A 26,531-nucleotide genomic window follows, 5' to 3' on the forward strand; every position below is an offset into this window, starting at 1 on the left:
AAGAAGGAAGCTAAGCATAGTGGTTCATGCTTGCAGTCCTAGTGTTTGGCAGGCAGGCAGTGGTAAGAAAATCCAAAGTCCCAGGCCAGCCTGGGCTGCACAAGGAATTTGTTTTACAGATGAGCAACCTGGGGTTCAGAATGGTTAGGAAACTTGCCCAAAATCACACAACTTAGAAAAAAAAAATTAAAAAAGGTCTAGAACAGAACATTAGGGTATAATCCTTTATGAGAAAACTAGAACTCATGACAAAACAAATGAACAAAATAGCACCACTAACCCCCCCCTCCCAAAAAAAACCCATAGAGAAACTGATTTAATTCTAGTGCTTCCTATTTTTCTAGATCTACATGATCTACACACCTTACCTATCATATTTTAATATTCTTCCTTTTTTGCCATCCTGTGGCCAAATGTGGAAGGGGAAATCAATTATGCAATCTATGGGGGAATGCTTGGGTCTCTATGGTTGTACATGAGTTTCTGAGCAGCTTGAGAGAGTTTAGGAATGCCAATGCCGCTCATAAAGAAAGGAGAAGAGAGGAGGAAGACAGGCAGGGGGGATAGGCTGGGGTGTGTGTGAGTCAAATGAAGATGGTAGAGTACTGGCACGGCAGTGCCGAGAAGACAGTGAACGAGGAGAGGAACACGCTAGTAAGATAGGTGTGCGGGGATTACAGAAAGAGCTCCAGTAAAAAAATCCCTCCACATACTAGGTTTCATATGCTCCAAATATCTGGGTATTCTATGAGCCATGTCAATTTTGTAAAATTTTGTATCGTTGCTACATGCAATGATATGTGACAATAAACTCATCATCTTTATGTTAATGGAAGATTTAGAAATCATGATTTTGATGGTTTCTAATACATTACATTGTTTGATTTTTTTTTCTCATTTCCTTTTCCCATGTGGTGATCAAACACTATAGAAGCACTTGCCCATTCTATAAAGTCAGCTACCACTGAGCTGTATCACAGTCCTAGGGTTTCTGAGACAGGGCCTTTATGTAGCCCAGGCTTGCCTTCAAGTTGTGATCCTCCCGATTCCAATGTACTGGCTTTTTATATTTAGAATCATGAATCAGTATATAAAATTACGATGGCATTCTCAACGTACCCAAGTGAGGAACAAAAGACAAGTCATAATAATAAGCAGTTTCCTTATATGAAATACAAAAATGTAAGTAAGGAAAGTATTTCAGAAGAGTATCTGTGGTACTTACAAACTCAATTATCATTAAAGTTTTCCCAATTATCTGCTTATTGTTTTCAAAGGAGGATCATGCAAACATGATCTGTCTGTTGAATAATTATTTTTGCTTTGGGTTGTATTTAAGCATTATCACAAGTCTAAACTGAGTAACTGATTATCAGTAAGTTTTGGTTGCTAGGTGACTATGAATGAAGTAGAGATAGCAGGATATTTTAGAAGACCACATGATTCTACTTTTTTGCTTTTAGATTCTCTCCAAATCACTAGAAAATTCTATTCCATCATGGTTACATTATACTCATTTTCTATCCATAAAAACTGTAAACACTAGAAGGACTTCACACTGAAATGCAAGAAGAGAGTCAGACATTCTTTATGGGGGGGATCTTGTTGTACAAAGGGTATTAGGAAGAAAGTTATGAGACACAATGCTAAGTGACTGCTGTAACATACATAAAAAAGTAGGCATAATCTAATATAATAACTTAAAAAATTACTTGGTTGTTTGGCAACCAATTATCTAAAAGCAAATAGACACCCTAAAGATTCTCAGAATTTTGTAGTTTCTTTTGGGGAAGGGAGTGAGAATAAAGGGTAAGGCATTTGCAAAGACCTTTGACTTTTTTGCACATGTAAGACATCTTTAACATATAAATACCATCTAAGAAGAACCTTAATTTGTACTCCCCGGTAAAAATCCAAAGTTAAGTCATGTTACCTAGGTCAAATGTGCCAATGACTGATATTTTTGGTCACTCACACCCAAAATTTATTAAAAGAAATTATCTATTGCTTCAAGGAAATAAAGGACTTGTATACTTTCTAAACTGTAGTAAAAAGAAACAGCTACAGGAAAATGGGAAGAACAAACCCCAGGATTCTCTATCGAGTTTGTCTAGCTGACAGAGGCCAGCCTCCTGGGGACTCCCCACCCGTGAACATGGAGAGGGAGCCTCCCTTTCTCTGGATGTTCTACAAGGGACAGGTAATAAAAGCTGCACGAGCAACTGAGAGAGAAACCTAGAGTTTAACAACAGGGATGACCAAGTGAACAAAACAAAGTCAGAACAGGAAGTAAAGCCCCTGGAAGAGGCACTGAAAATGTTTAGCAGTGTTTGTGTATTTTAACCCCTTGACGTTGAAAATTCAATGTTAAGTATGATTTTAAGATTTGGAAAGCAATGCCTAAGTTTTTCAACACAAACATTCTTTGGCTCCCCTGTGTACAGCAGAGTTCCTAGTTAATTTAAATATAAGGGAAACTATTCATTTGTTTTGGTTGCTACCTTACTTTAATGTCTCCCTCATTTAGTTTGTTTCAATGGACTGGAAACGCACCATAGCCCCCTGCTTGGATGGGTGTTTTAGGAGACGCACAAGCATACAGACTAAAATCTTCTGTCTGGAAACCAGCCCGGTTCAGGGAGGGCTCTGACGCACTGCGGTGAATTTTCGGCAGTGAGCGGGCCAGCAGCTCAATGGAGGCGAGGATCTGTAAGGAAGAAGGAAGGCAGGGCGGGGGCGGGGCGGGCACAAAGAGAGGGCAAGAGATAAAAAGCAGAATAAAAATATCTTTAAGAGCTCATCGTACTTATAATGAGATTTTTACCTCAGACTTTTTGTTTTGTTTTTTTAAGACAGGGTTTCTCTGTGTAGCTTTGGAGCCTGTCCTGGAACTCGCTTTGTAGCCCAGGCCGGCCTTCAACTCACAGAGATCCCCCTGCCTCTGCTGGGATTAAAGGCGTGAACCACTACTGCCCAGCTTTTACCTGAGACTTTACATTGTTTTCAGTATAATCAATGAACAAAGAGAAACTGGTATTTTCCCATAAACATGAAAGTCAAAAGCTAGCACAGTAACACAAGTTTTATATGCACACATAGCTGAATAAGTCATTCAGTTTGTATTTTAGATCATTTGCCATCCTTGAAATGGTAAATACAAATTTAAAATTAATTACAAACCTGAAACTCTGGCTCTGGGGGATCCAATAACTTCCTCTGTCCTCCTCAGGCACTCTCACAAATGTTACACACACACACACACAAATTTTAGGAAAAAAAAAAAGATCTAAGCTAGGTGTGGTGGTATATACCTTTAATCCCAGCACTCGAAGCAGAGGCAGATGGATATCTTCAAGTTTCAGCCACCTCAGGCTACATATTGAGTACCAGGTCATGATACCCCGGGGTACCATGAAGTAAGAATCCATTATAGTATGTAGTTATAGTAAGAATATAATGTAAGCCAGGTGGTGGTGGTGCACTCCTTTACTCCCAGGACTCCAGAGGCATAGGCAGGCGGATCTCTGTGAGTTCGAGGCCAGCCTGGTCTACAGAGTAAGTTCCAGGACAGGCACCAAAACTACATAGAGAAACCCTGTCTCAAAAAACCAAAAATAAAAAAATTTTAAAAATCAATATATAATAAAACAATATATAAATATATAATATAAAGCCTAAAATAATAAAAATTAAAAAATAAGAAAAATCTAGCATGAACAGAAAACTTAGAATCTATTTATTTTACCATCAAGAATAACCCCAGGTCAAAACTGTCAGTAGAGTTTTTATAAGTAAATTGTCAGAGGCAACATAGTATAAGATACTGAAGCACACTGAGTATAAAACAAAGAATCCAAGTGTGTTAACTGTACAAAAACCGTTGGGGAAAAATGAAATCAGTACCACCGTTTTGTTCTTTTTCATTGTTTATAAACTCATAATGGTTATTTTCACAAACAGAAGCCTTTTAAAGGTTTTTTTTTGTTTGGTTTTCAAGACAGGGTTTCTCTGTGTACCTTTGCGCCTTTCCTGGAACTCATTTGGTAGCCAAGGCTGGCCTTGAACTCACAGAGATTTGCCTGCCTCTGCCTCCCGAGTGCTGGGATTAAAGGTATGCGCCACCACCACCCGGCATTTTTAAAGGCTTTTAACTATTTTAAAATATGTGAAAGGATTCAAAGATCAAAATGTTGAGAGCTAGTACTGGAGAGATGGTTCGGTTCTCAGAATCCACATGATAGCTCACAGCTATTACAGATTCCAGGGGCTCTGACTTTCTTCAAGTATACAAGTGGTGCATACATATCCATGTAAGCAAAACACCCATACACAAAATAAATGAAGACAGAATACCTCTTAAGAGTTTGAGAACTGCTAGACAAATGCAAAGTCCCCTACAGGGCTTGCATTAGGATCCCAAACAGAATTCTGCTCAGCCTTTGTAAAGTCATTGCCCTGTTTGCTCATCTGGCTGTGCACGGAAGAGCAACTCAGAATCCAAACTGTACCTTCACTCTCCTGCCCACATCACCCTAAAAATCGCCTTGTGAAGGTTAGTTAGTTGGTAGCCTGGGGTATCATGAAGGGTTTCTTACTTGGGGAAAGAGTGGTCGCTCGTCTCTTTTCTTTTTGAGGCACTCTGCCATTAATCTCTTCATGGCTTTTGGACAGTTACTCCGTACCTTACTGAGATCTGGAGATAGATAGCCTCGTCCCACCATAAAAATTATCTGAAGAGAAATAGGCAAATCATACACTCTTATTAATAAACAAATATATCAGCAATGAAAATTTAACAAACTGTATACTTACGGAATTTGTACATTATCCCTGTATAAGCTAAAATAAAAAAACAAAGCTAGTATCTGGTCTCCTAACCCATCACAGACTGTTGGGAACCCATACCAACAAGATGCAAGCTTGTTTCATGACCCCAAGCCTGTGGCAAAGTCCTTTGAATTTCTCCTGTGGTCCTTGGAAACAGGGGCTGTGTCTATCACAAATGTACCTTTTTTTTTTTTTTTTTAAATCATAGAGGCTGGAGAAATGGCTCAGTGGTTAAGAATACTTGCTGCTCTTGCAGAGGATGTAACTAAGTTCAGACCCAAGCACCCGGTGGCTCACAAACACCTGTGACTCTGGCTCCAGGGAACTCACTGCCTTCTTCTGGCCTCTATAGGAACTCACATGTATATGCATATACAGCAATAAAATAAAGCTTAAAACTTATTTGCCAGAGAACCACTTAGGTGTATGTGTAAAGAATTTTCCCTGTTGCACCTAACCTCTATTTTACGAAAGGCCTTTTTTTTTTTTTTTTACATTTACCAATATGGACTCTAGTACGTATTATTCCAGGCTACAAAATGTGGTGGCTCACGACCATCTATAATGAGATCTGGTACTCTCTTTTGTCCTGCAGACATACAGGCAGACAGGACACTGTGTACATAATAAATAAATAAATGAATCTTTAAAAAAAAGTTATATTCACCCACATATACATAAATTGAAGAGAAAATGAAAAACACCATGGTGTTCATGAACACACATACTTTTGGAGCTAGGAAGACAGCTCAGTTGGTAAAATGCTTGAGTAGCCACATTAAAAAGGCTGGGCATGGTGGCATGTACTTTTAATTCCCGTGATGTGGAGGGAGAGACAGGTGGATCTCTGGGACTCAGTGGCCAGCCAGTCTAGCTTAATCAGCTGGCTCCAGCCCAACAAGAGTGCCTCTTTCAACACACAAAGTGAACAGCATCTGAGTAATGATACCCAAGACTGCCTTTGGCCTCCACATGCCACCCCCGCCCCCTCATTTCTGTTAAGCAGGTGAGGCATGCTTGTAATCCCAGTACTGGAGAGCAGAGGCAAGAAGGTCAGGAGTGCAAGACCAGGCTGGGCTACACAGCCAGACCCCATGTCTAAAATGGAACAAATAACAAGCCAAAACTATGTACTTTCAATTTTTACCTTTTTTTCTTTTTCTTTCTTTTTTTTCTTTTCTTTTTTCTTTTTTTCTTTTTTGGTTTTTCGAGACAGGGTTTCTCTGTGTAGCTTTGTGCCTTTCCTAGAACTTGCTTTAGAGACCAGGCTGGTCTCAAACTCACAGAGATCAGCCTGCCTCTGCCTCCCGAGTGCTGGGATTAAAGGGGTGTGCCACCACTGCCCGGCCAATTTTTACCTTTTATGTGATAAAATTTATCAGTTATACATTAAAAACTATAACAATGGCAGAACCCAGCATTTTAAAATAACTCACCAGAGCTTAAAGTCTTAAGAAAAAAAATTTAGAACTCTCAATTTAACCTTACATTCATATTTTTTCTTGAAGATATATAATGCATAATAAAAAAGCCTTAAAAGCACAACAGTATGCTACATTAGGACAGAATTCCATGAGGGGTTAGAGCATACTACAAATAGCTTGAAGAGAAAAAAAGGAACCATGCCACTGTAGAGCTTTTCTATATTTAAACAGGGGCTAGTCTTTAGATTTTACTGGATACATTTCAGGGTTTCTCTGTGTAGTCCTGGCTGTCCTGGAACTCACTCTGCACACCAGGCTGGCCTTGAACTCACAGAGATCCAGCTGCCTCTGCATTCTGAGTGCTGGGATTAAAGGCGTGCGCCACCACCGCCCGGCTTAGAATCTCCATTTTAAAGCAGTCTTTTATGTGATTATTATGCAAACCACAGCATATAGCAGAAATACTCTTAATCATTGCTTACATGGGTAACTATCTTCTTCTAATGAACAATTTAATTGCCATTGCTGTACTCTTCACACGTACATCTACACACACTTTAAAATGTTGAAGCATCTAAGGTAATTTAAGTAAAGACAACTTATTCACTTTCTAGCATTAGTAAACTGAAATCAGTGGTACAAACTGTAATTCCCAATATTCTGTCGACGAAGGCAGGAAGATCTACATCTCAAGTTCGGCCAGGATTACAGAATACTATTCTGTTGAAAGATGAAGAGAGAGTGGGAGAAGGGATGGAAATAAAGAAAGAAAACCTAAGGGAATTTATTGTGAAAACACAGAGGAGCAAAGCTTTGTGAGCTGATACTGGCTGGCATCTTTTGGAAGGAAGAAACAGAGAATGAGAACTTAGGAAAGGAAGAAGTAAAAATTTACCCTTCTGGCTGGGTGGTGGCGGCGGTGGTGGCGCACGCCTTTAATCCCAGCACTCGGGGGCAGAGCCAGGCAGATCTCTGTGAGTTCGAGGCCAGCCTGGTCTACAGAGTAAGACCCAGGACAGGCACCAAAACTACACAGAGAAACCCTATCTTGAAAAACCAAAATAAAAATAAAAATTTACCTTTCTGCTGGAATTTTCATTAGAGAAAAGATACAACATGATGTAACAGCCATTTCCTACCCCCCTTTTTGTTGTAGGTGTGTGTGTGTGTGTGTGTGTGTGTGTGTGTGTGTGTGTGTACACGTGTGTATGCATGTGAGTGTGCTGGCCTGGATAAATGCTGAAGCCAGAAGTGGGTATCAGGATGTTTTCCTCAATCACTCCTCCACCCGTGCTTTGTTTTTGTGTTTTAAACAACATCTTAACAATTCTGGAAGAATTGGATACAAATATGTTCATAGCTGAACCCTTGCTCTGACAGTACAACTTGTGATACAATCAAAGGATAAAAGTATACCTGTGATCACAGCAAAGTTCATTTTTTCTTTTTTTAGAAGACAGGGCTGGCCTGGAACTCTAGACCAGCCTGACCTCAAACTTAAAGAGAGATCTGTCCACCTCTGCCACCTGAGTGCTGGGATTAAAAGCATACACTACCACAACAGGCTCCAGAGTTCATTCTTTTAGCTCTGCTATGACCAAGAAACAGGTATTACCTCAATTGTTATACTTCTAATTTCTAGTCATAAAATTGGGGATTTTACTCCATTGTAACATTTATGACCAACATTTCAAGCAAAAGCCTTACAATTGTCAAATGCACACAAACATTTTCTAAAGTTGATTACAAAGATCAAGAGCTCTATCTTTCATGTTTACCTCCATTTCCAGACTTCCTTCCTACAAAGAACCGAAGCCTTAAGCAAAACACTAAAATAACACCCAGAGATGATAAATATTTACCTGATCCCTGTTGTTGATGTTCGAATAAGGTAGCTGGCCAGTCATTAGTTCATACAGAACAATCCCAAATGCATATACATCTGACTGAAAGCTATATGGGTTTTTATCTTGCATTCTGATTACTTCTGGTGCCTGTTAGATAAGGAAAAAAAAATTCTAGTTTTATCCTTAAGTTCAGCTGAATAAAGACTGAAATACAAACTATGATAACTAGAGCAACACCTTATTTAAAGAAATCTTCTACTATGTAAGTCCCCTATTAATGGTCAAAGAAATAAAACCAACTAAGAAAAAGGGGGAAAAAAAAAACCTGCTTTATAAATTCTGAAAGGTGGCTCAAGCCAAATTTCCTTGATGCATTACTATGGTTTTATATAATTTTATCAGCAATCCTCTTTCTGAACAAACACCATTTCTCAACACTATCCTATCAGAGTTAGTCTCCACTTCCTCTTCTTGATTCACAAAGAAATACTAGATTTGCACTTACAAAAAACTTGGGAGTAGGCACAAGCAATTAATATCTTTCCAAGTTACATCATAAATGTGTGGTATAAAAAATGCTTTACTGGTTGGGCGGTGGTGGCGCACGCCTTTAATCCCAGCACTTGGGAGGCAGAGGCAGGTGGATCTCTGTGAGTTGGAGGCCAGCCTGGTCTACAGAGTGAGTTTTAGGACAGCCAAGGCTGTTACATTACACAGACAGAAACCCTGTCTTGAAAAACAAAATAAAACAAAAACTTTACTAACAAGAGTAACACACAACAGGGTGACTTACTGGAAAACTCTAGTTGTTGCTTCTAGGGCAAACAAAGACCAAATCATATTCACCAGATTTTAACGTAATTTAGTCACTATGCTGTACAACTCAGTTTCTTACTTATATTAATTATTAATATTAATAAAATAATTCATTTACATTAATGATAGGTGAAGAAGTAGTGGGTTTCTTCCTTCATCTTGCATCTCTTATACTGTTTTGTTAGAAAGGAACTGAAGAAGTGGTAAATGGTATTAATGAAACTTTGCAAAAAGAGCTGAAGGACAAAGTTCCTGGTCGCGGCAAGTAAGTATCTGCTGAGGAATAACAGTACTCTACTGTAGCAGCAAGTCAGAACTGTCTGGGGAGCCTGCTCAGTGCTGCCTACACTGAGTCCAACAGAGACCATCAGAACCTACAAGTAGGACCCACGCTTTACTATGCTTCAAAGTTCCACACGCGTCTGCTGTCGGCCCACGTGAAGGAACACTGAAGGCAGACCCATGGGACACCCCAAGAGTCAAAGGACTGGGTGGAGGGTTTTCTCTTATTTGTTTTGTCACACACTCTGTTGACAGCGGCTGTTTTAGTAACGTGGTAACAAAGTAGTCTTTCTGGCCGGGCAGAGTTTAGATCAGTTGAGAACTGTCTTTTAAAATCTACTTTTCTTTCACTGCTGGTAGATGATTTGATGAAAAGTTGAATGTCATCTATTTAGAAGAAATGTGTGATAATCTTCAATTTTTTTAATTTACAAAAATTTTTATATAAATTTCTCTCTTCTAAGATATAAATAAAAGTAGAAAAGACTACTGTAAATAATTCAGAGGACCACATAACCTGGTTTATGACCAATTATTATTTTAGGCTGTGAATATTCCACATACCCGAAAATTATTTACTTATTTATTTTGAGACAGGGTTTCACTATGTAGCTCTAGCTATGGAACTCACAGAGATCCATCTGCCTCTGCCTCTGGGATTAAAGGTGCATGCCACCACACCTAGCCTATTTAATTTTTATGTGTATGGGTGTTTTGCCTGTATATGTCTGTCTGTGCACTGTGGAGATCAGAAGAAGGCATCAGATGCCCTTGAATTGGAGTTTACAGACAGTTGTGAGTTGCCATGTGGGTGCTGAGAATTAAACTGAAGTCATCTGAAAGAACAGCCAGAAAGAGCTCTCAATGACTGAGCAATCTCTCCAGCTTATCCCATTTTTTCCTGAAGGCAGATACCAATTGGAAAGATTTATTAAACAATGAAGTACACTGCTGGCTAATCTTGTTCTTTTAAAATTCAGCATGGTAGAATAAAAGATGACCTCATTGATCCAGGGTTATCAACAAAAAAGTAATCAGAATTAAATATAAACAACTTTATAATATTCTACTAACTATATAAACTAAGGCTTTTGAAAAAGAACAAACCTAGAGAAGCATGTGAGTGATCTGTTTTAAATTTTTGCTTCTATAATTTCAGAAGCAAAAAGCCCCTTCCCCATCCTCTTGGGACACACTGCCTACCATCTTTGTTAGAAGTATGTGCCTTAAAGGTGCCTGAAAGCCAGAATACAACCATCAAATAGTCTCTTCTAATAAATTAAAACAGTTAAACATATATCAAGGAATTTTAAAAAGAAACTTAGCTAACTGTAATATGGAAGCTAAGAAAGGATCTTGTCATCGACTACTCTGACCTAACATTTCCAATGAGGAGACTCAAGGAAGGTTAGGAAACTCTGAAGTTAGTGGCCTGAGCACAGCTCTCCTGCCTCTTCCCCTCGCCACTTGTGGTATCTTCATCACTCATCCAAGACAGCACACTCGATTTAACCCTAGGCTCACTAGACATCATCCAAGAAAGCACACTCGATTTAACCCTAGGCTCACTACACAAACTCGGGCCACTACTTTGGAGAATCTGTTTCTTGGAGACTGCTACATACTGTTCTGGGAATTTAGGCAAATATGGCATCGAAAGCTCTCCTGATTTTTCTGTTTCTAATAAGTTGACCCAAAAATATTAGAGCAGATTAATTTACTTAAAGATTAAAACTACACAAAGATGTTTAGAACACCTGTATTCCACTTAGAGCATATATTTCAAAATTCTTTGGACTCAGGATTGCTTTTATTCAAATATTATCAAAGATCCTACAGAATGTTTGTCTGCAGGGACTACCTCTGTGAATATTTAAGATATTAAAACTCAACTGATGATTAAATTATTTACTAATTCACTTAAATATTAAATCAATTGTGAGATATTAGCAGAGAATACCTGCTTTCAATGAAAACTAACTATATTTTCAAAAACAAAGTTTAGTGACAGAAGAGCTACAACTCTCTCTCTCTCTCTCGTGTGTCTGGCTTAACAGCAGCTAGTTGGAATCTCCTATGTGCTCCTACATTCAATCAGCTGCAGTGTGTCATTTGGATTGTTGGACAGGAGGAAAAGATGGTTTCACAAAGGAAAGACCTTTGGAAAGGTCACAAAGAACCACTGTGGGTTCACAGCAGTGTTCCTTGAAATGACTCTTCAACAGCCTGCTGCAGTAACCGGGATCCCAACTGTTAGAACCTCTTTCTACAAAGCAGAAACAAGGAGAGACAGACCTCTGCAGACAGCACAAAGCTCACTAAAAATATCCCCGTCTTTTTCTTTTGTCTTTCCTCTTCCAACTGCCCCATAATTATAAAGTTCTTTCTAGTGTGAAGAAGGTCTATTTCCAATATAGGCTCAAATACAAGTGTGAAACAGCCTTTCTGTTAAGAATAGGTCTCTTAAGACATGTCTTAAACTGCAAACCTTAAAAAAAAAAAAAAAAAGAGCAGGGTATACAGACCATTTGAACATAAAGTTGTTGTTTTCTTTCTTTTTTTAAAATTTTTATTTTTAGACAGGGTCTCACCTAACTCTGGCTAGTCTGGAACTCACAGAGATCCACCTGCCTTTACCTCCTGAGCACTGGGACTAAAGGCACGCACCACCAAATCCTACAAAGTATTTTCAATAACATTTAAACATTTTATACCATATATGTATTATGTTTGAAATATATTGACACTAATTTTGCAATAATTTTTTTAAAGACAAGAAAAAAGTTAAAGACTACATAAAAATAAGAATATTGATTCTTTTGTTTTTGTTTTTATTTTTTGAGACAAAGTTTCACTAGGTAGTTTTGGCTATCCTGGAACTATGTACACCAGACTGGCCTCAAACTCACAGATACCAACTGCCTCTGCCTTCCGAGGGCTAGGATTAAAGGCATATGCCACTATGCCTGGCTTCTATACTGATTCTTGTGAATAGTGGGAACTGTAAAAATACTGTAGTTAAGACCTTCAGTGACTTTCTACTAACTAGTCACTAGTTTAGGATTAAAGAATGTGATCAATTGAGAAATAGCCTCAATTCTTACCATCCACAAGATAGATCCAGACAACTGTTCAAACTGATGGGACCCACTCCATCGAGATTTCACTGTAGCTAAACCAAAATCACCTATTTTTACCGTGAGGTCTTCATGAAGAAATATATCTGAAGTGTAGTAAGTAAAGGAAAAAAAAATAGATCTCATTTTCGTACTAGAGAAAGTGTTTTGATGATTTCAGGTAAAGGAGCTAGTTTCTTTAACTCTGTAGTAAGATTTTCTTTTTAAAATATAGTAATTCATATTTCCCCCTAAAGTCAACAAACATGTTTTAAACAATTAGTTCTCTTCGGCTTTTATGACCTGCTTTTAAGATTTCTTGGGTTAGAAATATGTGAGCATAAGGTTAAGGTGTTTTTTTTTGTTTGTTTGGTTTTTCGAGACAGGGTTTCTCTGTGTAGCTTTGCCCCTTTCCTGGAACTCACTCTGTAGACCAGGCTGGCCTCGAACTCACAGGGATCCGTCTGGCTCTGCCTCCCGAGTGCTGGGATTAAAGGCGTGCGCCACCACCACCCAGCTAAGGTACTTTTCTAAGCCTATGGGATATGTGGAAACTTTCTAATTTGAGTTGGTCCAGATATCCTTTAACACATCAGGGAAAGCTACACAGGTTCTTTATTAGAATAAGAATGATATCAGAAAGGATCTGTCTGGACTCAGAGAAAAAAAGAAATTGTTTTCTTCATGTCACTGTTACATAATTTTGAACCTTCAGTTTCATATCTCAGTTACTGCTCAGCAAGATTAGATGAATTAAAGCAGTAGCCATAAAATATTCACTTTCTAGGGCACATAAAATGAAAGCAAGCAAGATAAAAAGCTCTATTGTAATAAAGACTTTTCCTACAGGGCCCAGTCATACAGAAATGTGATCAGGTTGAATCCTGTTCTATTATACTCTCATGCAAATCGACTCATTTTCTTTACAGCATATTACACTTAGCATGGAACTGTTTTTACATAACATGAAGACAAAATGCAGAAGAAAAAGTCAGGATGCTTTCAGACTTCGCAGACCAGTTTCAGGAAGGATACTATTACTCTTGAGGTCTCTGTGGATGATTGACTTGGCGTGTAAGTAACTGAAAAACAAAACATCATTTAACCTGAGTAAGACTCTGAGTAGGACTCTGGCCTCAAAATCTACAGAACATATTTCGGGATGTAAAGACTTAGAATAATGATACAACTGAAATTGCTATATTGTGATAACCTCTTTACCTAATAATTGATGGTAAATTGAGGGTTATAGAAACATACCACTATTATATACAGCCCAAATCCTGTTGCATATGAGGACTCTGCTTTATCTTTTACTAGTTACAAATACAAACCTTTCACTCAGTCAAGCCTACTTATCCATGTCCTTCAGGTTTAATCCCATCTCTTTCAATGTTTCCCCTTCTGTACTTGTCCCCAACTCAGCACCATTCATTTCTCCACCTATTCATACTCTAAGATGAACATTCTTATTTTCTAACAAAGAACCCAATGGAAAGTGATCTTTCACTGTTCACTTATGTAGTAATTAATGCAACAGCTTGATCTTTGTTTTGCTTTGTTTTTCATGTGCCTATGCTTGCTTTCCATTTAGAATGCAAATTCCACTAGACTAGGAAAGTTTGGTAAAGACAATTAATTTTAAAGGAGGCATGATATATTTGTAAAACATTAATGCCAGTGAGGAAATTTTCTCATAATGACCACATCATATTGTTGTTGATGTTATTATTACTATTGCCTTTTAGAGATAGGGTCTCACTACGTAGCTCTGGCTATGCAGTCCTGGAACTCACTACATAGACCAGTCTGGCCTTGAACTCAGAGATCTGCTGCCTCTGCCTCCCGAGTGCTGAGACTAAAGGCGTGCGGTGCGCCATGATGCCCACCAACATATTATTTTAAAGTCAATGATAGGTCACCTATCCTTAGTTATCCTAAATTATCCTTAAAATCTACTTTAGTTTTAGATTTCATTTTTATTTATTTCCAATGCATAGAACAGGACCTGACAGGTGTGAAGCACTGAATACATGCCTGTCAAATCAACTACAATAGATGCAAGTTATCTGTTTTATTACCAGAGAAAACAGATATAAAGGACTTCTGAAACCTAACAGTGACCACATTAAGTCAGTTCTGACTTAAAATCAATATAAAATCAAAGTCGTACCATGAACACTATTAAAAACAGATTTATAAATAGTTCAGACTGTTTGCACCCCTTTTTTTGGTTTTTTTTTTTTTGTTTTTCGAGACAGGGTTTCTCTGTATAGCTTTGCGCCTTTCCTGGAACTCACTCTGTAGACCAGGCTGGCCTCGAACTCACAGAGATCAGCCTGGCTCTGCCTCCCGAGTGCTGGGATTAAAGGCGTGCGCCACCACCGCCCGGCTGTTTGTACCTTCTTATGTTTATTAAATGTCCTCATTTTCCCAGACAGACATCAAGATCTGTAACTATTTTTTGAACAAAAATTTCATTTTAAATTACTTTATCCAAAGTAACCCCTTTTCCTCCATTACTCTTTCACTTCATGCTATTTCCTTCACAACACTTATTACAAACTAAAATGATCTTGTCATGACTCTGGCTCTAGGCTTCTGCTATATCATTATCACTATTCTTATAGCAAAAGAAATGAAGAGGTCAGTTATAGATTTCATCTGCTTTAAACACTTAAAGGTTTATTTTCTTATTTATGTATATGTATGTATTTCTGTCTGCCAGCCACACCTGTGCAGGTGCCTGTGAGGGCTAAAAGAGGGTGCTGGACTCCCTGGCACTATACTTACAGGCAGTTATGAGCTGCCCAATGTGGGGTTTGGGAACTAAACCTGGGTTCTCTGGAGGAGCAGCAAAGTACTCTTAACTGCGATCTTGCTAGCCCTATTTTATAACTTTTGCAAAAGAGTAGAATAGAAGGCTGGAAGGAAAAGAAACTCTATTTGCCCAGCTAGAAAAATGGGGCGAGTATCACACTCAAAACCTACACCATACAATACTTCAATGTAATTACTGCACTAAGTAATTCTATACAAATTACCTCTAAAACATAGTTTACTAAGCTTGGACTAATTATAATGGAAGATGTCAATAAGTACATAGTTGGCTGGAAGTAAGGAAGGGAACCACACTAAATAACCTATACTCTGACATGATACAGAAGTGTATCAGTTATTTAGGATAATTACAGTGGATTTCCTTCCTACCTTCTAAAACATTTAATTTAGTGCTTGTGTATGTGTGCCCACCATTGTATGTATGGAGGTCAGAGGTCAGCTTATGGCATCAGTTCTCTTCTTCCACTATGTTGGTACTGAGCATTGAACTCAGGTGGTCAGGCTTGGCGGCACATGCCTTTACCCACTGAACAATCTTGGTGAAAACTTTCTACTTTTTTAATATGTTAGGAGAGCATTACAGGTGTGTGTGTGTGTGTGTGTGTGTGTGTGTGTGTGTGTGTGTGCGCGCGCGTGCGCGCTGTTTGCAGCACTAGGAAGGAACAAACATGCTATCATTTAAGTAAGTACCATACTCTCTTGACATGATTCTTTTGCCAGTTTCTTTGCTTGGCTAAAAGTGTGTGTTGACAGAATCTACTCATACAGCTGCAAAAGCACTTGATAAAATCTGTCTTTGTTCTACATCTTTCAAAATCTTACACAAGACTGACCTTTCCAACATTCTTTGAAGAGCATAAGATGATGCACCAAATTAATATGCTTCAGACTTGATCTGACCAACACAAACTAGGCTGAGATTCTCATCTTTATCTCCCTTGTGGTAGGCATAAACTTTATAATCAAGAGCCTATTAATTCTAGGAATCCTATAAGACTATATTAATTACAACCTACAATAATTTTTCTTGAATTGCTTTTATAAAATACTTCCTTGATCCCATATTTGTATATTCTCTTCTTCGTAGGTAGATAGGATTTTGTTTTTAGATATGGTTTAAATTTTTAACTTATTAGATTTCATTTTCAGTTAACATGGTGGTTCATGTCTCTGTAATCCCAGCACTTCAAAGGCTGAGGAAGTAAGATCACTGTAACTTCAAGGCCAACCCAGGCGCTGTTATGTGTGTGTGTGTGTGTACATATATATATTAGGTTCAGTCTGTGGTACAGTGTGAAAACAGTTTCAAAACACACAGCAGCAACAACAAAAACATCCAAAACAAATCTTAATCCAAAACAAATCCTACTCCCAAACCAAACAAATTTCACCTGAAGGTTTTTACTTATATTCTGAGACATGATTTTGCTTCCTAAACTGGCCTTGAACTTTTAAAACAATTCTCCTGCCTCATCTCTGGAGTGCTGAGATTACAGATGTGCACTATCATGCTAGGTGTTAAAAGTAAAGCTTTAAAGATCAGAATTCTAGTAACTTCTATATCAGCTCCTTTTTATTTTTATTTTTTTAATGGGTCTCACCCAGTAGCCTAGGCTGGCCAGGAACTTAGTATGTAGTTCTCAAACCCGTTGTGATTCTCCTGTCTCAATATTCTTAGTGCTGAGAATACAGGAATGAGTTGCCAGACTTGGCTCTCAGTTACTTTTGAAGGTTTTTTTTTAAATTAAAATTTATTTATTTATTTATTTAATTTATTTATTAATTATTAATTAATTATACGGTGTGCCTGTGTGTCAGAAGAGGGCACCAGATCTCACTATTGATGGTTGTGAGTCACCCTGTGGTTGCTGGGAATTGAACTCAGGACCTCTGGAAGAGCAGCCAGTGCTCTTAACCTCTGAGCCATCTCTCCAGTCCTCAGTTACTTTTAAGAAGGCTCATCCTAGGGGCTGAAGAGAGGGTTCAGTGGTTAAAAGCACTGGCTTATCTTTCAGAGGACTTGGATTTGATTCCCAGCACCCATATGGAGGCTCATAAGCATCTGTGGCTGTAGTTCCAGAGGATCCAACACCCTCTTCTGGCCCCTGTGGGCCACATGTATTACACTTATACATATACATGAAGACAAAGTACCTATACACACCAAATAATAAAAATAAAATGTAAATCCTTTTTTTCCTTTTTTTTTTTTTTTGGTTTTTCGAGACAGGGTTTCTCTGTGTAGCTTTGCGCCTTTCCTGGGACTCACTTGGTAGTCCAGGCTGGCCTCGAACTCACAGAGATCCGCCTGGCTCTGCCTCCCGAGTGCTGGGATTAAAGGCGTGCGCCACCACCGAAAATAAAATGTAAAAAGGCTCATTTTCAAAGAAATGAAGTCAGAAATCTTCTAACTTGCGATCCTCAGGTACACAGTCATCCATCCAGTTTTAACACCAATTAAATTTAGCTGCTTGTGTTTCATTTCTTTAAGAATACCATGAAAGACACCAATCAAATGCTTTCCAGAAATTAAAATATTAAAAATCACCTCGCTGACAAACCAGTTTAATCAATTACTCTATTTGGGAAAGGCCTTAGTGGCTCATCTAAGTTTGTTAGTTTCTTGTATTTTTTAATTATTACTAAAACTTCAGACCTGGCAAATAAGATAGCTCAACTTAAAGCGGTCTTTCCTGAACTGTGCATAATTCCACAAATGTCCCTCAGACTTCAAGCAGGAAAAGGAGAATCTCTCCTCTGACACCCTAGCTCTCTGTGGAGTTGGGCAGCTGTCTCAACCGACAGATGTGACAGTGGTGACATAATGTCAGGTTAGTCTTGTGTATAGGTGTTTTGCCTGCAAGGATGTCTGCACACCACATGCATGCCTGGTGTCTGAGGAAGCCAGAAGAGGGTTTCAGATACCCTGGACTGGAGTTAACAGCTGAATGTTGGTGCTTAGAACTAAACCTGAGTCCTTTGGAAGAACAGCCAGTGCTCTTAAGTGTTGAACCATCTCTCCAGTCCCTATGCTTTATTATTGAATTTAACAGTTTTTTATGTACCTTGGAGACTTTTTTTTAAAGATTTATTTTATTTATTTTTAAGATTTATTTATTACATATACAGTCTGCATATATTCCTGAACGACAGAAGAGGGCACCAGATCTCATTACAGATAGTTGTGAGCCACCATGTGGTTGCTGGGAATCGAACTCAGGACCTCTGGATGAGCTGTCAGTGCTCTTAACCTCTGAGCCATCTCTCCATCCACTTTGAAGACTTATCAGATATATTTTCAAACATTTTCTCCAAGACTGTAATTTGTCTTCATTTTCTTTTGTTCATCTATCTTCTTCTGCCATACTGAACAGAGGGTCTCACACAGGCTAGGTAGTGCCCTACTAATGAGTGATATATGCCCAGACATATTTTCATTTTCATAATAGTGTCTCTGGAGGAAAACTAATTTTTTTTGAAGATTTATTTATTTATTTATTATGTATAGAGTGTCCTGCTTGCATGTATCCCTTCAGGCCAGAAGAGGGCACCAGATCTCATTACAGATGGCTGTGAGCCACCATGTGGTTGCTGGGAACCGAACCCAGGACCTCTGGAAGAACAGCCAGTGCTCTTAACCTCTGAGCCATTTCTCCAGCCCCGAGGAAAATTAATTTTAAGTTTTGATGTACTTCAAGCCATTTCTTTCTTTCCTTTACCTCTGTGTTCTAAGAAATCACTGCTTATCTTTATACTACAAGGGTTTTCTCTGTTGTTACTTGAAATATTAGATTTTGTCTTTAACCTACTTCAAATAAATGTTTGTTTTGTGCCATCTAACAGATAATGGTTTAATTTTTCTATATGAATCTCTTCCGGTTATAGCAACATTTGTTGAAGAACTGTCTTCATGAATTGCATCAACACCTTGGTTAAAAAAAAAAAAAAAAATCAGTTCGAGGCCAGCCTGGTCTACAGAGGAAGATCCAGGAAAGGCGAAAAGCTACACAGAGAAACCCTGTCTTGAAAAACAAAAACAAAAACAAGAACAAGAACAACAACAAAAAATCAAATGAAAATCTGTATATTGGATCTATATCTAAGCTTCCTATTCCACAATGATTTATATATATACTTATACAAATACCACACTGTCTTGATTACTATAGTCTTACAGTAATATTTGAAATCTCCCACTAAAGTCCAATTTTGTTATTTTCCCCCCAAATTGTCTGTCTTCTTCCCCCCAAATCATCTGTTTTGTCACTTCCATCTTTTAAAATTCCTTCCTGAAACAGGGAATCAGGTAGCTCAGGCTGGCTTTGAACTCATTATATAACCACAGAAGACCTTGACCTACCCCGACTTCACCTCTGAAGGTCTGTGATTCTTTTTTTTTTTTTTTTTTTTTTTTGGTTTTTAGAGACAGGGTTTCTCGTAGCTTTGTGCCTTTCCTGGAACTCACTCTGTAGCCCAGCCTGGCCTCGAACTCACAGAGATCTGCCTGCCTCTGCCTCCGAGTGCTGGGATTAAAGGTGCGCCACCACCGCCCGACACAATCTAGCTTTTTTTTTTTTTTTAAGATTTATTTATTTATTATGTATACAGTATTCTGCTTGCACGTTTGCCTGCAAGCCAGAAGAGGGCACCAGATCTCATTATAGATGGTTGTGAGTCACCATGTGGTTGCTGAGAATTGAACTCAGGACCTCTGGAAAAAAAACAGCCAGTGCTCTTAACCTCTGAGCCATCTCTCTAGCCCCAACCCAATCTGTTTTAACAGGGCCAAATATGCTGCTGTGTTGAAACTAAATTGAGGTACTCAAGTGTGGAAGCTGGGAGATAGATAATTCAGGTATGCGGATGGGAGCTTGAATAGGAAGATGACCTAAATAAGTGACACGAAGTTATAAGGCTCTGGATATTCTTTAAAAATAGACACATTGAGTGCTGGGTGTGGTGGTACACACCCTGGTCTACAGAGTGAGTTCCAGCACAGCCAGGCCTATAAGGAGAAACCCTGTCTCATAACACAGTATCAAAAATCAGATACAATGTTGGTAACAGATTGGTTTGTGGTGGGAAAAAAAGGAAAGGACTCAAGGATCACTGTATAATGTCTGAGATAAGCAGCTGCAAGAACAGTGCTGAAGAACAGGCTAGAGAGATCGGCAGCTGAGTTTTAGATCTAGTAAACTCGAGATCTCATTAGACAATCAAGCGGACATGTTGAGCAGGCAGTTGATATAAGAGTCTTAAGTACAAATGAAATGAAATAGCTGGAGAGGTACAGAACTGATTTTAAATTTATTTTTTTTCCACACTGTAAAACTGAATACATATATCCAACACTTAAACAAATCCAAATATGGGCCGTGTGTGTTGTATTGCATGCCTTTAATCCCCATTCTAGTGAAGCAGAGAGGCAGGAGGAATTTGTAAGTTTGAGCCTATCTGGTCTACACAGTGAATTCCAAGCCAGCCAGGGCTACATAGTAAAACCCTATTTCAAAAAAGCAAAAACAAAACCCCAAATACCCAAATATGATATATACTTTAGTGGGTTGATGACAGAACAGGGGGAATAGTTACTTATACAAACTGGTATTGTTTGAATTACTTATGTAAATTTATACAACTCAGTTTGTTAAAAAATTATCTTAGCATCTCCTTTTCTGAACTATGCAATATAACAACAGACAAACTAATATTGAACCAGATAGCATGTTGTTGCTGTTTTGGGCAAGTTCTCACATATTACAAGCTGGTTTGGACTCTGAACTTCCTGCCTCCAGCTCCCAAGTGCTAGGGGTTACAGGCAATGTATGCTACTACAATCAGCAAAATTGTGTAATAGTTTTAAACTTCTTTTTTTTGTTTTTTTGAGACAAGGTTTCACTGTGGAGTTCTGGCACTTACTCTGTAGACCAGACTGGCCTTGAACTCACAGAGATCTGCCTGCCTTTGCCTCCCGAGTGCTGGGATTAAAGGCATGCGCCACCACTGCCTGGTAGTTTTAAACTTCTTTTGCTGAAGACAACTCAAATGAATTCTAACAAACTATATAACTCCTTGTGAATTTTAAATTAACATTTAAAGGTTAAAATAAATGAAAAGGGTATAATTTCCAATGTGCTACATTATCAACACTTAAACATTTTGATATTCAATGGTAATGATTTTTAGGCAGAACATTGCTTTGACTGGCCTGGAACATGCTATGTAGATTAGACAATCTTCCTGCCTGTCTCCCAAGTGTTGGGGTCATAGGCACATGCCACCCACCATGCCTGGCTACAAATTTTTTTAGAAAGCATCTTGTTTTTTGAGACAGGGTTTCTCTGTGTAGCTTTTGGAGCCTTTCCTGGAACTCACTCTGTAGACCAGGTTGGCCTCGAACTCACAGAGATTCACCTGGCTCTGCCTCCTGAGTGCTGGGATTAAAGGTGTGTGCCACCATCGCCCAGCAGAAAGCATCTTGTTTAATGTAAAAGTCTTTTTGTTTCTTAATCTCCCCTAGGAAACTAATAGATTATTCTCTTGGTGAGAGTGGTAACCTCTCCTTTCATGGATCTGTTTTTCCCAGTGCACCCCACCCTGGTATGTTTTGACCTTTCATTTCTATCAGACTTCTTTTCTAATGTCTGGTGATTGAGAGACAATTTGTCTTATTCAGACTAAATGGGAGACTAGTAAATTGTCTGATTCATTGTTTGTCAATTGTACAGTGACACTCTTTCCTCCTGGTCTGGTAAGATTTCCTAGAGAAGGCTGGACTTGTAGGAAGAAATCAGGTTTGGCTACTGATATCTGGGAATCAAAAAGAGAACAGGCAGAACACTTGTTCTAGGGATTGGCCCTAGGTCTAATTCCTAACACTGCCCCCTCCCCCGCAAAACTGTGTGCACTGGGCAGCACAGCTGACCATCATCTGGTAAGTTCCCAGCCACCCAGTCCCGCTGTTTTGGAAAGATGTCCAAGTCCTAGACACAGCAGAATTCCCCAGCCAGAGATGGGCATTTCCGAAAGTCCTTCTGCCAGTGGCACTGGCTAGGAGAGGGATTCACAAAATAGCTTTCCCAGTGCAGGAACTGACAATTTCTGAAACCAATCTCTGTATACTTTTGAAAGTTCTGTGACGTACACGTGATGCTTTTCATTGGCAATTAATGATTTAGTCTTTTTGCTTTCTCCTAAAGCCCATCATCAGTTCTCCACTTGCTTTCCAACTTTCAAAAGTGTGACTACTGTCTTCTTTCTCTGTCTGCCTTTTTAGTTTAGACTTCATGAAAATATTTCCTTACTGTAGTTTTAATGGGGTTGAAGAGACAAAAAAAAAAAAAATCTGTCACTTTAACCCAAAACCTACCTAGTAATTTTAATAAGAGTTTTTAATCTGTCAAAGACTTTATATTGGTACATTTGAGCAGATGCAAATTACCATCTCAATTGGAAGGGAAAAAAAAGAAATGGAAAAATGCACTGTGGTTTTTTTTTTTCATTAATTTTAAACTGGTAATAAAAAGTAAACTCTGGCCAAGTGGTGGTGACTCATACCTTTAATCCCAGCACTCGGGAGGCAGAGGCAGAGGGAGGTGGATCTCTGTGAGTTCGAGGCCAGCTTGGTCTACAAAGTGAGTTCCAGGACAGGCTCCAAAGCTACACAGAGAAACCCTGTCTCGAAAAACCAGAAAAAAAAAATTTTTTTTTTAAATACACTCTTTTAGATTTGAATAGATTAAACTTGCTTTGTTGAAAGACTGAGCTTGTTTTGCTAGTAGAGAAGTTAAGGATGTTATTGAATATCAGACCGAGTCTTGGAACTGTAAGAATGCCCTAGTTAAATGCTTTCTTTTATAAGGGTTGTCTCTTCACAGCAGTAGAACAGTGACTAAGACACTATGAGTAATAAAGCATTTTGGTTAGACACAGGCTTGTTGTAAGTTACTGCCTAGTTTTGAATGAGGGAAGGTGAAAAAGTTGAGGAATCAGATATGGTTTGGAGACCTGTCTTCATACTTATTTCCTGTAACTGATCTTGAGGGAAGAGTTGTAGGTGTTAAGACATATTCACTTTTACTCTTTTGTTCCAATTTTATGATGTAAAGGTTGCATAAGTGGTTATGGGAAAACTAGTCTGAAACCTTTTTTTTTTCTCTGAAATCTTAAGTTAAAGTAACTTTGCTAAATATGAGACCTAACAGGTTACTTATACAAATTATTTAAAAGCCTGTTTCTGCTGGCGGTGGTGGCGCATGTCTTTAATCCCAGCACTCTGGAGGCAGGGGTAGGCGGATCACTGTGAGTTTGAGGCCAGCCTGGTCTACAAAGCTAGTTCCAGGACAGCTAGGGATGTTACACAGAGAAACCCTGTCTAGAACCCCACCCCTCCAACAAAAAGCCCATACCTGTAAAGGGGAAATTAAAATATCTACTTTATAATATTTTAAAGACTAAATGACATACTAATACATGCACACAGAATCAATTTGCATACTAGTTAAGACATACTTTTAAACTATTCATCTATTCATAGATGAATTTATATTCATTCAAATTTATATTTTATTGTTTTCAGCTAAGTGCTTTTTTTGAGACAGTCTCTCTAGTTAGTTCTGGAACTCAAAGAGATCCTCCTGCCTCTGCCTCTCCAATGCTGGGATTAAAGGCATGTATCACCAAGCCTGGCCTCAGCTAATTACTTTTAAAATGTTATTTTTCTCTTTTTTGTTTTGTGCTAGGGATTGCCCCTAGGGTTGGTGCTTAAGTGCTCTACTACTAAACTATATCTGCAGCCCTAACTTTTACCTTCCAACTGTTTGATTCCACTTAAAGAGTTTTATGCAAAAATTCTTTTTGAGCCAGTTCTTTTTTTTTTTTTGAAACAGGGTTTCTCTGTGTTGCCCTGGCTGTCCTGAAACTCACTCTGTAGACCAGGTTGACCTTGAACTCACAGAGATCGCCTGCCTCTGCCTCTGCCTCTTGAGGGCTGGGATTAAAGGAGTGCACCAGTACATCTGGCCTCAGTTAATTTTAACCTATATAAATCTTACAACATGTATCTTTTGAGTTATAAAGCAAAATTCAGTAGACATTTATGTTTCAACTTGAAGTCCTCAACTGGGATCAGAATATAGATATTCATTTAAAACTTTAATAACTATTTTGCAGCAGAAAATACAGGCATGCAAGAGAAAATTATTTGAAAGCACAGATAATAGTCACATATTTTCCATTAACTAGTAATGGCTTTTTTTTTTTTTTTTTTGGAGGGGGGTCCTGCTTTTCTGTACTACTGTTCACATAAATCACTGAGTGCTAATCATCATTTGCAACTGTAAAGTTCTCATCAAATACTACACTCATTGTATACTTTAAAGGCTGAACTAGGGAAATATTATTATTAATTTTTTGTTCAAGACAGGTTTTCTCTGTGTACTTTTGGTGCCTGTCCTGGATCTTGCTCTGTAGCCCAGGCTGGCCTCGAACTCACAAGGATCCGCCTGGCTCTGCCTCCCGAGTGCTGGGATTAAAGGCGTGCACCACCATCGCCTGGCAAGAAATATTATTTTTTTAATAAGCTAGTACTAGTTATTAGTTAGTATCCTTGCACAGAAACTTAGAATGTATCCCACAAGAGGTATTATTAGGGCCTTTAAAGTATCCTTAAGTGGTTCTCAAAAAGTCATGTATGAAGGTTTAACAGAACTGAACTTACTCCATGCCCTGTGCAGTCTGCCGAGCAATATCTATAAGTTTGATCATCTCAAATTTGGTCTCAATGATGTGGAGATGGTGATACAGGCTGGAGCCCTCACACCACTGGGTAACAATAGCCAGCTGTGGCTTTGTTGAATAGCCCATGAAAAGTAGGATATTCACATGTCGTGTTTTCCTGTAAAAAAGAAATGTGACAATGAGTAACAATTCTTTAAAGAGAGCCCAATCAGTCTACCAATACTATGCTCTCAGTAAAAAGTACTAGAAACAACATAAGGTTAACCCGTAGTTATCTAGTCGAACCTACAACTCTATTCAGAAATATATTATTCAAATATATTGAGTAAGGAAGTAGAGGGTGCTTTTGTTTAAGTGGTTCTATTAGGACATATTAGGAAGTCTTCCTATGTGAAAGCAAAACTATTTTCCTCTAACCTCAACAACTAGCTTCCTTGTTCTGCTCTCTGCAATGTAAGAGGACCTATGTACCCTCTTGAATACAATAGCCTTCTCTGCATTGAAATCTTAGTTTTGCCAAGCATTTCTCTCACACAAAATTGTAACTCCAGAATCTTCCCTATAGAAGTCTTATCCCAGGACTAATACAATTTTAAATGTGTTTTGACACATTTAGAATTTTTAGAGTATTATTTTCCTAAATGGAACTATCATTATACACGATCAGACACTTTCTGTTTCCATTAATTCAGTCTAGGAATATGTCTTCTATAAACAGTACTAAATGATACTGCACATCAGGAAAACATTATCAACACAAACTGTACATAGACACATTGTTTCTCTACTTGAAGTGAGTTCACTGGAAAGCAGTAATCTACAAGCTCACCTGAGGACTCCTACTTCATTTTTGAAGGCCTGTAACTGTTGAGGTGTGGGTGCTGTCACATTCAACATTTTCACTGCCACATCGCCTGAAAGAAAATTGTTATTCCACAGTTTCAAATTATAAAATATGAAATATTGGGTGTTTTTGCTAATTGTCACAGTTTTATTTAACTACCTAATAATAAACTGTACTTTCCTTCTTCTTCCTGTTTTTTTTTAAAAGGTTTTTTGAGACAGAGTTTCTCTGTTTAACAGCTCTGGTCATCCTGGAACTTCTTCTGTAGATCAGGCTGACCTTGAACTCACCAAGATCAGCCTGCCTCTGAAAAGGCATGTGCCACTACTACCCCACACAAAGCAACTAACAGTGATACTCTTATACTACTATTTCAAAATATAAGCTAAAATATAGTCAACTTTTTTTTCTACTGGGAATTTCGTTTAGCCTATTAAGTACTCAGAGAATTTTTGTAATTATTTGACTATGCTAAATGAGGTATTATTTACTAAATGAATGCTGAAACTATGGACAACAGGTCCAATGGAGCTTAGCTTAAAATAAAAACTTGCAAATTTTTTCTCCAAAACTTATGGATTATTACAATGTTGACTGGAAAATTATTAAAAATTATAATCATACTTTAACTTTTTTTGGGGGGGTTATTTCGACACAGGGTTTCTCTGTGTAGCCTTGCCTGTTCTGGAAGTCTCTCTGTAGGCTGGCCTCAAACTCACAGAGATCCACCTGCCTCTACCTCCTGCTGGGATTAAACGCGTACGCCACCATGGCCAGGCTTAAAATGAACTCTCAC

General features: G+C 38.4%; 1 protein-coding gene across 7 annotated transcripts in view; it reads right to left on the minus strand.

The window, feature by feature from the left end:
- Braf (B-Raf proto-oncogene, serine/threonine kinase) overlaps window positions 1-26,531 on the minus strand; it is a 141,899-nt gene that overhangs the window by 7,581 nt on the left and 107,787 nt on the right. For all 7 annotated transcript variants that reach the window (XM_052720369.1, XM_052720366.1, XM_052720364.1 and 4 more), the window contains 7 exons: window positions 25,721-25,805; window positions 24,872-25,048; window positions 13,348-13,394; window positions 12,301-12,419; window positions 8,114-8,245; window positions 4,596-4,730; window positions 2,554-2,707 (listed from right to left, as the gene is read on the minus strand). In XM_052720369.1, the coding sequence (XP_052576329.1) occupies window positions 2,554-2,707; window positions 4,596-4,730; window positions 8,114-8,245; window positions 12,301-12,419; window positions 13,348-13,394; window positions 24,872-25,048; window positions 25,721-25,805 (849 nt within the window). The remainder of the gene's footprint in view (window positions 1-2,553; window positions 2,708-4,595; window positions 4,731-8,113; window positions 8,246-12,300; window positions 12,420-13,347; window positions 13,395-24,871; window positions 25,049-25,720; window positions 25,806-26,531) is intronic.

This window comes from Peromyscus californicus, unplaced genomic scaffold, assembly GCF_007827085.1.
Source record: "Peromyscus californicus insignis strain IS unplaced genomic scaffold, ASM782708v3 Scaffold_6__1_contigs__length_162567912, whole genome shotgun sequence".
NCBI classification, from domain to species: domain Eukaryota; kingdom Metazoa; phylum Chordata; class Mammalia; order Rodentia; family Cricetidae; genus Peromyscus; species Peromyscus californicus.